This window comes from Tasmannia lanceolata, unplaced genomic scaffold (assembly GCF_043159265.1).
Source record: "Tasmannia lanceolata isolate RefF3 unplaced genomic scaffold, GAP_Taslan_0.1 ptg000006l, whole genome shotgun sequence".
Lineage (NCBI taxonomy): Eukaryota > Viridiplantae > Streptophyta > Magnoliopsida > Canellales > Winteraceae > Tasmannia > Tasmannia lanceolata.
The window spans coordinates 14,311,524-14,326,429 of NW_027518683.1; the positions used below are offsets into that span (position 1 = coordinate 14,311,524).

A 14,906-nucleotide genomic window follows, 5' to 3' on the forward strand; every position below is an offset into this window, starting at 1 on the left:
TTGACTCTTATTCTGGTCGGTGTAAGAATCTAACTTTCTAATCCTATATGTGTAAAAACTGAGTTTTTAATACTATCTAAAAAGTCTATCAGCGTAAACTGATAAAAACTATCGGTGTAAAAATTTGACTTTTAACCGTTTCTGCTTGAAAGTATTAGCATAAAAATCTTATTTTTACCACAATTGGAAACATTTCACTTTTTAATCCTATTGGGGTTCTTATACAGTTATACCTATCAGCGTCTCAAAGTAAACTTGTAATGCCTAATGAGCATAAAAATTCCAAGGATAGTGATGCGTTTTACATGCACTATGTCTGTATTCTTCATGAATTTTTTCTAAAGGATTCATTTAGCCGACCCCGACTATTTTTGTTACGAACTTGATGACGGGTCGGCATTTGATTTTATGAGATTTTATATGGTGTAAGCCCTTATAGGAGAATTTATATGATGGGTGGCCGTGAAAACACGGGAAGTCTAAAAAAGGTAGGTACGGCTCACTTTTTTTTGATGATCCAAACCGTTCATCTGTTTGCGCATAACATAAATAGGTTGTGCCCCAAAAATGAGTTCCATACGAACTTATGGCCGGTGGTCATTTGATTTTATGAGATTTTATATGGTGTAAGCCCTTATGGCACCTTATTTTTCAAAAAAGTATTGTACGGACCACAGCACAGGGTGATCTAAACCGTCCACGCGATGGATGAGAACGTAAACATAGGATGTGCCCCAAAAAACATTTTTTTATAAAATCTTGTCGTGCCATTATGGAAGCATGGTATTTTTGGGACGTTCAGAATCCATAATATCGTGTTTTAGGAAAATCCGGACACCGGAATTTCAGTTTCCTTTTCCTTCTGCCTTCCTTTTCTACACTCCCTCCTTGTTTTTGCCATACTCCAAACCCTACCTATGAGAAAACCCTAACTCCATATCCATCACTGCATTTGCATGCAATGGCGTTGATAAAACCCTAATTTCTCGCACTGAACCATGGCAAAGAGGATCGCTAGTAGAAGAGAGCTTTTGGATCGATGGAGAGGCATCGAAGAAGAAGACGAATCCTTTGCCTCGAATCCATTGAAGCAGCGTCAGATTCGCCAGAAAAAGGAGGAATGGTTAGTTAGACCTAATCTTACTGTTTTTTCGATGTGTTTCTCATTTGATTCGCTTTTATTCTCTTCAATTTTATGCGATCTGTGTCTGTCTTTCGAATGTAAAAAAGTAGTGATCTTTTAATGATCATTTTTTAGACACGCTCAAGAGTCAGTGATTCTCTCAAGATCGTGAATTCGGATGAATGAAAGATAAGAAAAGAATGAGAAACTCTAGAACTTGTATATGAATCGATCAAGAAATAGACTCAGTAATGCCAAAAAGAAGTTGGTGGAGATGCCAGAATAGTTAATGAATGGAGAGATATTCTTAAACTGATAGGATACCAAGTGCCCTAACAAGTGCCTAATCTTAGAGCTAAGGCAAATCTCCACATATTTCATAGACTAATCAATTCCTTACATAGCTTACAACCATTGTTAGGGGTGCAAGCTTGGCCCTGTCAGCCCTGAGCCCGAACAGGGTCTGGGCTGGATTTTCCAACCCTGAGGGCGGGTCAGGGTTCATTTTTTAGGCCCTGACTAAGGGTCGGGTTGGGTTTAGGGTTTATACCTCGGGTCGGCCCGACCCTAAGTTTTCTATTATAGAATTGAACCATCCGTGCATGTTTCTTTTGCTAATGTTTTCTATTATCTTGGATTGATGTTTCTTTAGATTATTATTATTAATTGTCTCTGCTGCCGGTCATGTTGCTGAATACATAGTCTTATTTTGTTCCCTTTCTCTGTTTATTGATCATTTTGGTCTATATGATATGTGGTTGCTTTATTTTTGGCACTCTTAACAGGTATTTGCACTAGGGTCAATCAGGGCCAACCCGGCCCAATCAGGGCCAATAAAGGCGGGCCAGGGCCGGACTGAGCCCTATAGGGCGGGCAATGGGTTGAGGTTTTTCAGCCCTGACTCAGGGTCAGGGCCGAGATAATGGGATCCAGGGTTGGGCTAAGGTTTTGAAAAACCCGACCCAACCCGACCCTGTTGCAGCCCTAACCATTGTTATCTAACAAGAAGGGAGGAAACAAATCCCCTAAATTACTAGAGTCAAACTCTAAACAGAATATGGAAAGGAAAGATTTGCAAGATAATGGAAGAGAAGGCAGCTAGCGCTCATCTATTTCACCCAAGGTTTTAAATTTCGGTTTCAGTTGGCACGGAAATGGAAACATTTCGGTTTTGGTGGAAATATCGATGGAAACCTTGTAAAATCACAGAAATGTATGGAAATATATGCAAATGATGAAATTTTTAATCTTTGAAAAAACATATGCAAATGATGAAATTTTAAGACGAAATTTTGGGAAATGCTAAACCATCACATAAGCAAGAAAGCCACCCATAATGGCTTAATCATATCAAACACCTAGTGACATGCATTGTCGCACATGTTGGAACGGTAAAGTCAATAAAGAAGTGCAATGTAAAGAAGTATAAGAAAGTACTATGACCAATCTCCTCTACAAGGACCCCAACTCTATATCAACACTCAAATCAAGTCAACTCAACTAAGCCTTTCTCCCAAACTAGTCGGGGTCGGCTATCAATACTCAACTCAACCCAACTCTCTATCAATACCACATATAATTACGAGGTATTATTGGTCCTATGCCGATCGGATATCCCATGCATAAGATACAGTTACTTTGCTGTGCAGTTCAATGATGTTGCCTACCAAATATCATTCTTTGCATTAATGAAATGAAATGAAATGAAATGCAAATAATAACATCTTTCCATTTTTTCGTCATTCTGACTATTATGGTTGAATCTCTGGAATTTCAGTCGAATTTCGGTCAAAATTTTGAGGAAATAATGACGTAAAAGGAAATCATGTAGTTTTTGTTTCGGTGGGTATGAAATGGAAACATTTCGGTCGTTTCAAGGAAATTTCGGGGAAATTTAAAACCATAATTCCACCCAAGCCATATATAACATTATTTGAAAATCAAACTGGTCAAACAAAAATCGTATGACATTATCATTTGAAATTTATTGACCGATGCCATTAAAAAAAATACGGACAAATTTGTGGTCCTAACATTCCTCCCTGATCAATAAACCTCAAGGCTTGAAACGAGGTAATCGCTGTTGAAGCTTGAACCGAGTTGCTCATGTGTCATCATTCTTGGTAGTGTCTGCCCATTGCACCATTAATTCCTTTACAGCACGATTTTGTTTGTTGAAGACTTGTCGATCCAAAACTTGATCAGGTTAAGCCTTCGAAATTACTATATCTAAAATAGCTGATAGCATGGATGTTGTGATTTCCTTTCTGCCGATAGACATTGAGGCAAGAGACGTGAAAAACGTGATCAATCTTACTTTCCTTAGAAAGTTCAAGTAATATGCCACTGGCCCACTCTTTCAACGACCTTGAGTGAGCCATAAATTTGTGGGGATAATTGAGATTGCTATGGAGGCCACTGACATTTGTCAATAGGGGGAAATATGAGTAGATCTCTAAAAAAATAAGAAAGTAGGGGGAATCCGTGCCTGGGTTGTGTGTAGGGCATCGTCTTTGGTTGTCGAGATGTAGGTGGCCTCTAAGAGAAGAAAGTGAGATAGTTAAAGAGGTGTAGCATACAATCAAAAGATAATAAGTCTCACCCTGAAGAGAGAAAGAATGAAAGATGAGGATATGAGGATTGAGTAGTAGAGAAAGTAAGATAGAAAGGATAAAAGAACGTAGAAAGAAGACAAAGATGGGGGAATAAACAAAAACCTCACTTTTCGACTAAAATACACTCTAATAACTTAATGACTGAAAATTTTCGTAATACATATCTGGGACCTATTTAAAATATTCATAACTCAAAATAAAAAAACTTAAGTGATTTTGATAGGAAAAGACTATGATACCCCTCCTATAACTTAAGAGACTTAAAAAACACCTAAAAGACACTTAAAGATGAGAATATGAGCCCTAAGATGGTCCCCATTATGTATCTCCTTGGTTTCTTCAGGTGTTGAGGTTTTATACCTCCTTCACGTCCTTTGTTCCTCATAGCTTCTATCTAATAGCCGTTGGTATCAATTAAGAAGAAAAACAAATGGATTGCCTTTTCTAGATGTCGGAGGTCCTTGCCACTGATCTAAATAAGGTGTGATTCAGTAGCTCTTGCATTTGTAGAAGAGTAGTTGCTACCACTCATATCCTCTCTATGAACCTGGAAGTTGACGACTGCTGTGTCTTAGACCATCTATGATAATGGTATCAGTTTTATGCATTGGCACTAGCATTCTTTCATTCAGTTTTTCTACTCAAATGCCATTATTGTTACCTGTTGGGCATTGTATCAAGAACCAATAGCCAGTTTCCTATTCTATGTTTTTACTTCTCATAATTTTGGTGCAGGTTTTCAGAGGCCTTCAACTTTTTGATTAATTTATCAGAGGAAACTCATATCTGGTGTGGCTTCTGGGATTTAATGGGGCCTCTTTTGGAAACCTTCTACTGTTATTTCAAGGATACACGCAATGATTCGCCTCTCAAACTTCTTTGGAAGAGGATTTCTCAAGAACTGGGACAATGTACACAGTGCATTTGTCAACACCATCAAGCCCAGGAAATGTATAATGCGGAATACGAGTCGGATATCATTGGCCCTCTTCTTAATGTCATACGCAGCCTAGATGAGGAAAGAGTCACTCTGCACCTTAAAGAGATCAATGCAAGGATAGCGAGGGGAGAAAATGATCCTGAGAGCCAAAATGCTGAAGTTGTTAGCATCATGTTTGAAGTATGTGGTTTTCTGGTGCAACTTTCACTTGGATGCATTTCATGTTCTTTACAATGTAAAATGTAACTTCTGTTCATTTAAGAGCTGCATGCTTTTTGCTTTGTCCCATACCGGCGGTTATTTTAGGGGGAACACTTGGTCACTGATAACATACAAATCTATTCGTAAAGCTAACAACGTGCATCTTTTGAAATAAACTTATTTGTAATATTTATAGCTAGCATTTTGTATGATGAATTGTTAGTTTCATTCATGTTTTGCAGTAAATTTCATATTAATTTGGAACATCAAGAGCCAATTTATACATATGGTAGATATTTTAAGTCGTTTTTTGTTAAATTTGGCTGATATCATGGTTTTTTATATTTTCTAAATATTTCTCATTTTTTGAATGTTTCTAAAAATTTTAACTACTAAAAAAAATTTCTTCAGTTGTAGAACCTTTTCCAAATGGACGAAACACCAGTATGTCCCGTCCCACTGATCAAAATGAGGCGGGAGACTGAACGAACCAATTTCATAACTATGGCAAGGAATAATAAAGGAAATCTAAGAGAAGTAAAGCAAAAAATGAGGAAAAAAAGGCACCAAGGGGTGGTTTGTACAGCCTTTTTTTTTTTTTTTTTTTTGGGGGGGGGGGACTATCCTTCACAACATAAACCCTGCCTTGTATGCTCCAACAACCTTGAAAATAATCTTAGCCTTTAAAAGTAACCTAATCTCACCCCTTCAAACCCCTTCTTGAGAGAATATCATAAGAAACTAACTTAAGTGATAGTCCCCACTCCCCACCACAAACTTACTAGCAACCAAGGATTGAAATTTCGGTTTCGGTTTCGGCCTCAGTCGAAAACAAAAATTCGGTGGCAATTTCAGTTTCGGTGGAAATATCGGTGAAAATCTTATAATTTCGGCCGAAATTTTGTAAATTTCAGTTTCGGTTTTAAATTTCGGTCCCGGCCGAAATCCGAAATTTCGGCATTTCGGCTGAAATTTAAAACCATACTAGCAACTAATTTAATTTATTAATGACTAAAGTGGATGATCCCACCATCCCAAGTCATTAAAACCCACGAACAAAAGAAAACCCCACGAACATAATGGAAAACCCAAAACTCACGAAATTAAATGGCACCACCCCGTCTCCATCAAAGGTACGACAGAGGAGCTGTCAAAAAGAAAAAAAAAAACTTGTACAAATCATTAAAATAGATAGTTGTGGAACACATGAAAATCTCCAATTTGGAGGTTTAACTTTGAGTGGCAGGCTGTGGGCAAGGATTGAAAACACAAATTGAGAAAAGAAAGGGGATTTCAGTTTAGAAAAGTTTGGGAGCTGAATAAAAGAGTTCTAAATTGGTGGGTGATATTAGAAAGCAAGGCTGCTTCTTGGACTTGGATTCTATTCTAGGAAAAAGGTTTGCGACTTTCTGTACTTTGGATATGAAGGATTCTGGGCAGAATCTATTTTTGTTACAAAACTAGTGCCAGTACAACAGTTGTTTGAGAGATTTTTTAAAAGGTTTCCCAAGATAGATATGGGTTGAGTGCACACCCAATCTTCTGTTTATAAGTTTTAGGATGTTATTTACGTGGTACTTTCTCTGTAGAAACTTGCTGTTAGGTTGGCAGAGGGATTTCTATTTTCAGTGGGTTAGGATATGCTTTTTGGTGCCCAACTAGTTTGGGACAAAGGCTTAGTTGAGTTGAGTTGTAGGATATGCTTTTTGGTAATATGAGCGGGGACTTATTGACTGATTTATGCAGTTTTTATGTTATGGAAAATTTCTGAGAACTAATAAGATTTTCGGTTGATGTTTTGTCTATAATTCATGAATTTAGTTTGGTTTTCCATTAACAGTTTTTGGCGGATTCCTAACTACATCTAACACTGACTTTTGCTTTCCAATCGCAGGTGTTAATGTTTCCTGTTTTATTAGATGATCAGTCTTTGGCTAGTGAGTTTCAAATCTTTATTGAAGCGATCGATAATTCTCATGAACTTACTCTGGCTGGACATCAACAATATCCGGTAACCGTTCATGAATTGGCTAGTGCTGAAAATTATGTGCTTTGTCCTCTTCATCTTATTGAAAATTTGATTCCAGTGGTTTGCCCTTCCATTTGAAAATAAACTTTGGCCTTTTAATTAGGGTGTCTATGCTCTTCTTTTCCTTAAAAGTGGGAAGGCTCGATCAATTGGTCTTCGTTTAGCTGGATACATGGGAAAGCTGAGGTAATGTTTACTTGATTGCTGTTATTGTCATTGATTATTTATTCTGTAGCCACATTATTGATGCTGTAATGCAAGTGATTTAAAGAAATTAAGCTATTCTTGTTGAGCATTTGTAATTAATTGATCTATTAATTGCTTTGAAGGAGTTGAAGCTGTAACCGTGCCACTATTTCAGGTTACACATAGTTCCACGAGTTTATTACTTTTTGTATTGTTTTATCCAAATATTAAAATATATCGAGTTCTGAATTATTTTGAACAATTTAACATTCTGTTCTTGTTTTTTATATCTTCATTTCGTTAAGTATGGTAATAATGAGAGATAAAAACAAGGCAAGAGATTTCAAATCCTGTATTACTACTTACTAAGATTGTTATATATTCATCTACTCCATTTTAGATGCACACTAGACTTAGTTTTATGGTACTTCATGGGTTACATACGAGCTAGATTGTCAGATAGCCACTATTCCTTGACTAATTTTGCGGCAGCACCAACGGGGCAGTTACATGCATTTGGGTGTGCTTGCTTGATACTTTCACTAGACTTGCTTGTCAATATTGGATTTGCATCACTTACTAGTACAAGGATGGCAGTTTTGGATACTTCCTCGGAACTGATGGAAAGTAAAATTATATAAATACAGAATAATGCCCAGAAGAGCTAGATTGTCAGGTAGCCACTACCCTTCGCATTACTAATTTTGTGGTAGTCACGTGCGTTTGGATGTGCGTACTTTCTTTTTTCCTCATCTAATTCATGCATGGATACTTCAACTGGACTTGCATGTCATTATTGAATACATATCACTTACGATTCAAAAAAAAGTATCACCGATTGGTTCAAGATGGCAGTTTTGGATTCATTCCACATGCACTCATCTGCAGATGGCAGTGTAGTGTTAATAGGTATGCACATGGGGACTACCGGACTATTTTAGGAACACTACTTTCTCTCCTTTTTGGTCTCCTTTACCAACGGAAAGCAAAGTTTTATAAATACAGAACAATGCCTAGAATCGCTTAGTATAAACCCAACTACAATTCAGGCACAGTCAAACACACACTGTTCTAGTAATATTCTATCCCTTGGCCTTAATTTTTTTTTCTTGGCTTATAAATTCCTTTTACTCTTCTTTCTAATGAAAATTTTCATTCATATGTTAAAAAATAATTATTCTGAAACTTGGGTTATGACAAACTCTATTCATGGCCTTGTTAATTCCAAAATAGTTATTAAACTTATTATATTGTATTTCTTTACTTAATGAAGCTGTTGCATACTTGCATGTGTGCTGCTAAGTGGTTTCATTCCCATGGGCAGTGGGTTTCCTCTCGTATGACTTGTTTATGTTTTTTATAGTAAACAGAGGCTACTCAAAGTCGTGCGTTGATGGTTGTTTGTGTATGTAGATATCCTTGCTAGAGGCGGCATGCATGTTTTTTGATGTATGGTTAGCACTGTGAATATGTAGTTGCAATAAATTAAAACTATTATGTAACATTTGAGTTTTAAATATCTTTTTTTTTTTGCGGGTAAAATTGAATTCAAATCCTTTTAGTGGAAAGGATGAATTTCCTTTATGAGCTGCACTCAATGGGTGATTCTGGTTCGGTGATATCGTTATTGGAAGAATACTTTCCAATGCCTATGAGTGATTTTTGGAGGGATTCTTTGTTTTTTCTTGTTCTTTTTCACTTGGGCGTGGTAGTTTGTGATCAGGGTGTTGTGCTAGGTTTTGGAAATGAAATTTGATACAAACAATTTGAGCAAGAGATGTATTGTTTTTGAGGAAGGGAAAAATCCTATCTAAACCGATCTCCCATGTGTCTAAAAAACCTTCAAGGCGTGGCCTGGTTGCATGCTGTTATTCTTGAATATTTTTTTCATAGAAAATTATGGAATAATTTACTCCATGCTGATTTATTTGAAGCTTTTTTTAAATTCTCGCATAATCTTATGAGATTTTGACTGGTCAAAGGGGAACATGATCAAGCTTATCAAAATACCTTTCTCCACCTCGGATCAAGCCAGCTGACATGCCTCTCTAGTAGCTAAGCGGTTGACATGCCGAAAACTGTTGTATACCCCTCATTGCATACGAGATCTGTTTATCATCATCAATTCTCCATTGGAAACCCCTTTTCCCTCTTTCACCAAATGAATGACATTGAGCAAGCATGGTTTTAAATTTCGTCCGAAATACCGAAATTTCAGATTTCGGCCTGGACCGACACCAAAAGTACATAAATCCAAAATTTCGGCCAAAATTTTGTAAAATACCGAAATTGTTTTTCCGAATTTTACATGATTTCTGCTTAAATTTCGGCCAAAACCGAAAAATTTCGGTTTCGGTTATGGCTGACACCGACACCGAAACCAACATTTAATTCCTTGTCAGCAAGTCCTCTTCCACCATCAAAGTGTCAAGGAGGGAGGAGTCCACAAGACAAATCCCTCTCATAGAGCAAGAACTTTCGCTTCTTACGAGTTGGTCTCGCCTATCAGACCGAGGTAATCCCATGCGATGTCACTCGGAGCTACGAAGGAGGCTATCAATACCACCAAGGCCTGGGTTACCCAAGCTGGAACCATCAAAGTTTAGCTTGACTAGCCCAAAAGTAGAGGGTGCACCTAGGCATCAGACGATAGGCATGGACCGCACTTAGACAGATCACAGCAAGTGAATGGAAGACTCTAGGAAACCTTTGAACTTAGGAAGGATTGTTGCCCATCAAACCATAATAGAGACAACTTGTTGTTACTTGTTAGATATTACGAACCTCTGCACTGACTCCCTTGAAAATTCTTTTATTTTTCGCCATCCAAATCAACCAGAAAGTCACGTAGAGAGATATAATCCATAGCAATCTATCCTTTAAGGGCTACAACACAAGTTTGCAATGTACCATATTTAAGGGCTACTGTGGATGAACTAATGGTTAACCATCTCGTCCATTGCACCGTCATACATCTATCGATGATGATTGTCTGGTGATTATGCGAATGGCAATCATAAAAATCTTCTCCACACAGGTGGTCCGGCAAAAATCACAAATGTGCTGTGGAACATGAAACTTCCACATCCTCCTGGATGGAGAGGGAAAAGCAGATTGAGCTACATGACTTAAGAAAGAGCTGACAATGACCTTCCCACCTGTAATACACGGTTGACACACTGTTGTTCAGTTGCACATAAATCGACAAGACAAAAAATCTTAAAGCTGTTGTGAGGTGCTATGAGATTTTAAGAGGACAAAGTACAAATTTCATTAAGTTGGCCTTGATGTGGTTCATGTAAATGGAGAAAAGATATGAATAGATTCGCGGTGGTTCTTGGATCTGAAGATAGTTCCCAAATAGGTACCTGGGGTTCTGTTGTGCAACAAGAGACCAAAGAAAAGGATCTGAGACCTTATAATTTAAAAAACTAGAAAAAGACGATCTTCGTGGAAGTAAGGTCTCTTTTCTATTGGTGGAAGGATAATGCTCGTTAACTTGGTCCCCTCTAATCTTCCTATCTATTACCTCTCCATTTTTTCGATGCCCAGTCGAGGTCATTAATCGGATTGAATGGCTACAATGCAACTTCTTATGGACCGACTGTTAAGAATGAAAAAAGATTCCATTTGGTGAAGTGGGAAGATGTGTGCATGCCAAAAGAAGGTGGGGGTCTTGGAATTCGAAAACTAAAGATTATTAACAAAGCTCTTCTAGGCAAATGGTTGTGGGTATTTGGGGAGGTAATAAATAACCTGTGGGGTAAAGTGATTGAAGCCAGGTATGGAGCAAGTTTTGGTGGATGGATTTCTCTTGAATATTATATGAAATTCGGGATTACAGTGTGGAGACACGTCTTAAAGGTAAAAAGCCTTTTCGATTTTGTAATTAGATTCAGGCTGTCTAAAGGTGATAGGGTGCAATTTCTGCATGATCGTTGCTGTTGCGAGATCTTTGAAATCTCTGTTCTCGAAGTTATATGTGGTCGCCAGTGGGAGTGAGCTCAACATTAAAGACTCATTTGTGTGGGCCAATGGAAAGGTGGTTCTGGAAATTGATTTTCGTAGGATTTTCTTTGACAGTGAGATTGATAGTGTTGTAGCGTTCTTTGAGACCTTGGACTCGTTCTTGTCTTATTGAAGAACTTGGACTCTGCATCAAAAGGGGCAACAAAAATTAAGAAGATTTTGCTTCGGGCTCGGGATGTGAATTTCAAGGTCCATTATTTCTTCCACTACCTCATCCCAGCATTGCTGCCCTTGCCAATCGCCGGAATTTGGAAGATTCCAGCCCCTCCCAGGGTGTGTGGATTTGGCTGGACGATGATCCTTAACATGACCCTGATCGTGGATCATCTACGGAATTGTAAGATCATCATTGTGCATCATTGTGTTCTTTGCCTTCAAGCGGGGTTAGTATGTAGATCATATTTTTGTCCATTGCAGTATGGCCAACATCGTTTGGAGCTACGCTTTAAATTTGTTCGGTATGGCTTGGGTTTTCCCCAATAATTTAGGGGCTGTTTGGATACATGGATATTAGAATCCGGGATTTCTTCAAAATTGTAGCTAAGAGACAAGAGAAGAAGCGGACCAGCCGTCGTTTTTGACCTCTCGCCCCTTCTTTCTGTCAGCAAGAGAGTAGCGGAGAGATTTTTAAAACCTGAATTTCTCACTTAAAATCCAAGAAACGCTGTCAGGACAGCATACAGCAGCTTGATCATGAACCACCTCTTTTACACTGTTTTCTAACTAAAAACCTGGATTCTAAAATCCGTGTATCCAAACGGCCCCTTAGGTGATCTTCTGGTGGATTGGAATTTCGCCCATTGGCCTGTAAGGTGAAGGACTCTATGCCACCATTCCTAGTTAACATCAACAGTTCGATGAAGTTTCAAATTGCTTTGGCGAAATTTGCATAATCACTCACATAAACCATTGAACTCCAATCAAGTTTTATGTCATGAATTTTTTTGCACATGTGATTGTGTTAATAATAAGAGGAAAGACCTCTTAACGGAAACAAAAGAAAAGAAAAAAAGAACAAAAAGAAAAAGAAAAAAAGGAACTCTGCAACTCAAGTCTTTTGCCCAATTAAACTTCATTGGTCCTCAGGATCATATGGAATGAGATCAATTCTAGAATCATCAAAAGTGACAGTAAACTATTTAGAAAATCATTCACGATATTCTTGTGGAATTTATTGAGAAAGAATTGAAGAGTCACATCTTTTAAGGATGTATCTCTTATGGTGTAAGCTTATCAAAATCCAATAGTAAAAATAACACGGATCAAGGATATTGTTTCCTGAAAGAGATTGCCTTGAAAAATCCAAGGGGGATGTTTATATCAGATTGAAAATGTTCTTCTCCGAGAGGCACTCCTCAAAGATGAATGACACAAATTGCATGGATCAAAGATGTTCTTTGCTGGAATACCCTTCATGAATTTCAATGGTGATGCATGATAATGGCAGGAACCTCTCAACTCAAGTATCCAGCATTATAAATGCATATCAGTCAAGATCACAACACACCAATGGCGAAATCACTGCTAATCTAATGTTATCTCTGGCCAAATAGACAAGGCCGAGCGGCAAACCTCTCTTTACCAAGACCCTTCATGAATTTCAATGGTGATACATGATAATGGCAGGAACCTCTCAGCTCAAGTATCCAGCATTATAAATGCATATCAGTCAAGATCACAACACACCAATGGCGAAATCACCGCTAATCTAATGTTATCTCTGGCCAAATAGACAAGGCTGAGCCGCAAACCCTTCTTTACAAGCCTATCAGCCACACTCTACGTCTACGCCACCTGATCTACACGTGACAATTTCCTGCCTGGAATACACATCTAGGATTTCCTCTAGCTAGACAAGCCACTTCTGGATACCAATCTGCCTCTCCCCAAGACGACATTTCAAGAAATGTCTTCCATTAGAAGTGGAGTATGATTCCAAGAAGAACAAAGATCCACAAAGAAGAGTACATCTATCAGCGTCATTTGTAATGTCTATTAGGCACGAAGAAGCAATGTTTCAACTCACTGTTGTCAATATCTTTTGTGAAACCATGACATGTTTTCTAGGTTCCTTGCTGCATGCAGAGGGCCAACATTTTTGGAAAATTGAACTCTTACGAATTTGGACTGTCTACTAGCAACCTTCTTAAAATTGATATTCGTGCCAAGGCCCTGGCGAAGGTAAATGTTTTCATCATCAGATAAGGCTGTATATGCTTTTGAGTCTACCATCATTGTTCTTATACTGTTGCTAATTAGTAGTTGTGCTAGCTGGACTTGCAAGCAAACTTTGGCATTGCACCAGTGGGCTAAAATTCAATGGACTGCATTTTGGAAGAAATTCTTACAGTTATGCTAATGAGTGTGTTGGGTTTCTTCTATATAAATGTTTGCTATCAGTGCTTGTTAGGAATTTTTTTTTGATTAATGTTACTGTCCTTAAAGAAAATTTATTTGGCATATTATTATATGGGGTTTCTTAATGATGGTGTAAAATTGTAATAAATTTTTGTATTAATACTGCCTTTCTTTAGGAGAGCAATAGATTTGGAACCCTTGCAACCATTGCTGAAGAAATGCATTAGCATTTTGGAGACAGAAGTATTGCCATCAGCTTTGGAGTCTTCCAGGCCAAGAGTGCAGCTTGAACGGCTAACTGTGTGGCTTGGAATTAAAGCATTGTAACAAATGGAAACCTTTATACTCAATTTTACTATGTTTCTCTTTATCTGTTATTTTCTAACAGTGATTTATCCCTGTATTGGTTTCTAATTCTTTCTAAAACATGTGTCTGTAATTGAAGACTTGGGTTCCTAGAGCCGCCCGCATTCGAAGAGGGAATATTGGAACGTTATCCCATTTTTCTTAGTATTGTGCTCAACCATGTCAGTGATGATACACTTGAGTTCACTTACGCCATTACTTGCCTGAGGTCACTCTTTGAAATGCTTGGTAGGTTCTCATTGGCACTTCTTGGACTCACCCTCATGAAATATAATGGCATTTTTCAAAGTTCAATTGTTTCTTTTGTGTGTTTGATATAGGATGCAAGCTTTGGTTGAGGACCACATTTTCACCAAGTGTGATGCGTAACACACTGTTGGGTCAGTGTTTCCATACTAGAAACGAGAAAAGCCATAAAGAAATTTTTGATATTTTCCAGCCATTTTTACAGGCATGTCCATCAAACATTTTAGTGCAATGATGTGTAATTACAAGATCGTGTTGCTTTGCTCTATACATCCTTTCCCCACGTAGCTGTATTCTATATACAGTTGTATGGAACTACTGATTTTCCCTGTATTGTCTTTCTAGTCTCTTGAAGCTTTGCAAGATGGCGAACATGAGAAGCAGCGGAGGCATTTTCTCTATTTTCTCCTTCATCAAGTAACACAGAGTAGTAATTTCAGTTTTCTAATGCGAAAGAAAGCCTGCAAGGTTAGCTCATTTCTAATTCATTTTTTTAAAGAGCCAGGTGCTTGGGCTCGTGGTTTGTACATTGTAGTAAAAACTACTTTCTGCTTCACTTTGTGCTCTTTTTTTTAAATTTATCCTTATGACTTATCATCACATGCGGTTTATTGCAAGATTATATTTTCAGATAGCACTTCAAGTCGTACATCGTGGTTATACGATGAACCCGCCATGCCCACCTTTTGAATGTGCACATATGTGGTAAGCATATTTGAGTCATTTCTACTCACCAATAATTTCAGAGAATAAGCACATGTGTTTGTAGATGTCATTAATCAGTATTTTTATTCTTATTTCTTTGGACATTTT

At 37.9% G+C, this 14,906-nt stretch overlaps 1 protein-coding gene across 7 annotated transcripts in view; it reads left to right on the forward strand.

Moving 5' to 3' along the window:
* The first annotated feature begins 788 nt into the window (after window positions 1-788).
* LOC143879828 (P-loop containing nucleoside triphosphate hydrolases superfamily protein) overlaps window positions 789-14,906 on the forward strand; it is a 36,237-nt gene continuing 22,119 nt past the window's right edge. For 6 of the 7 annotated variants that reach the window (XR_013251401.1, XR_013251400.1, XR_013251402.1 and 3 more), the window contains exons 1-9: window positions 789-1,123; window positions 4,474-4,858; window positions 6,774-6,890; window positions 7,012-7,094; window positions 13,658-13,804; window positions 13,927-14,075; window positions 14,168-14,298; window positions 14,439-14,561; window positions 14,725-14,798. Coding sequence is in view for 2 of the 7 variants with exons in the window: in XM_077382451.1 (XP_077238566.1) it covers window positions 999-1,123; window positions 4,474-4,858; window positions 6,774-6,890; window positions 7,012-7,094; window positions 13,658-13,804; window positions 13,927-14,075; window positions 14,168-14,298; window positions 14,439-14,561; window positions 14,725-14,798 (1,334 nt within the window). In the remaining 5 variants the exon portion in view is untranslated. Of the gene's footprint in view, window positions 1,124-4,473; window positions 4,859-6,773; window positions 6,891-7,011; window positions 7,095-13,657; window positions 13,805-13,926; window positions 14,076-14,167; window positions 14,299-14,340; window positions 14,562-14,711; window positions 14,799-14,906 lie in introns of those variants that run through there. The other variant, XM_077382452.1, reaches the window with a different exon arrangement.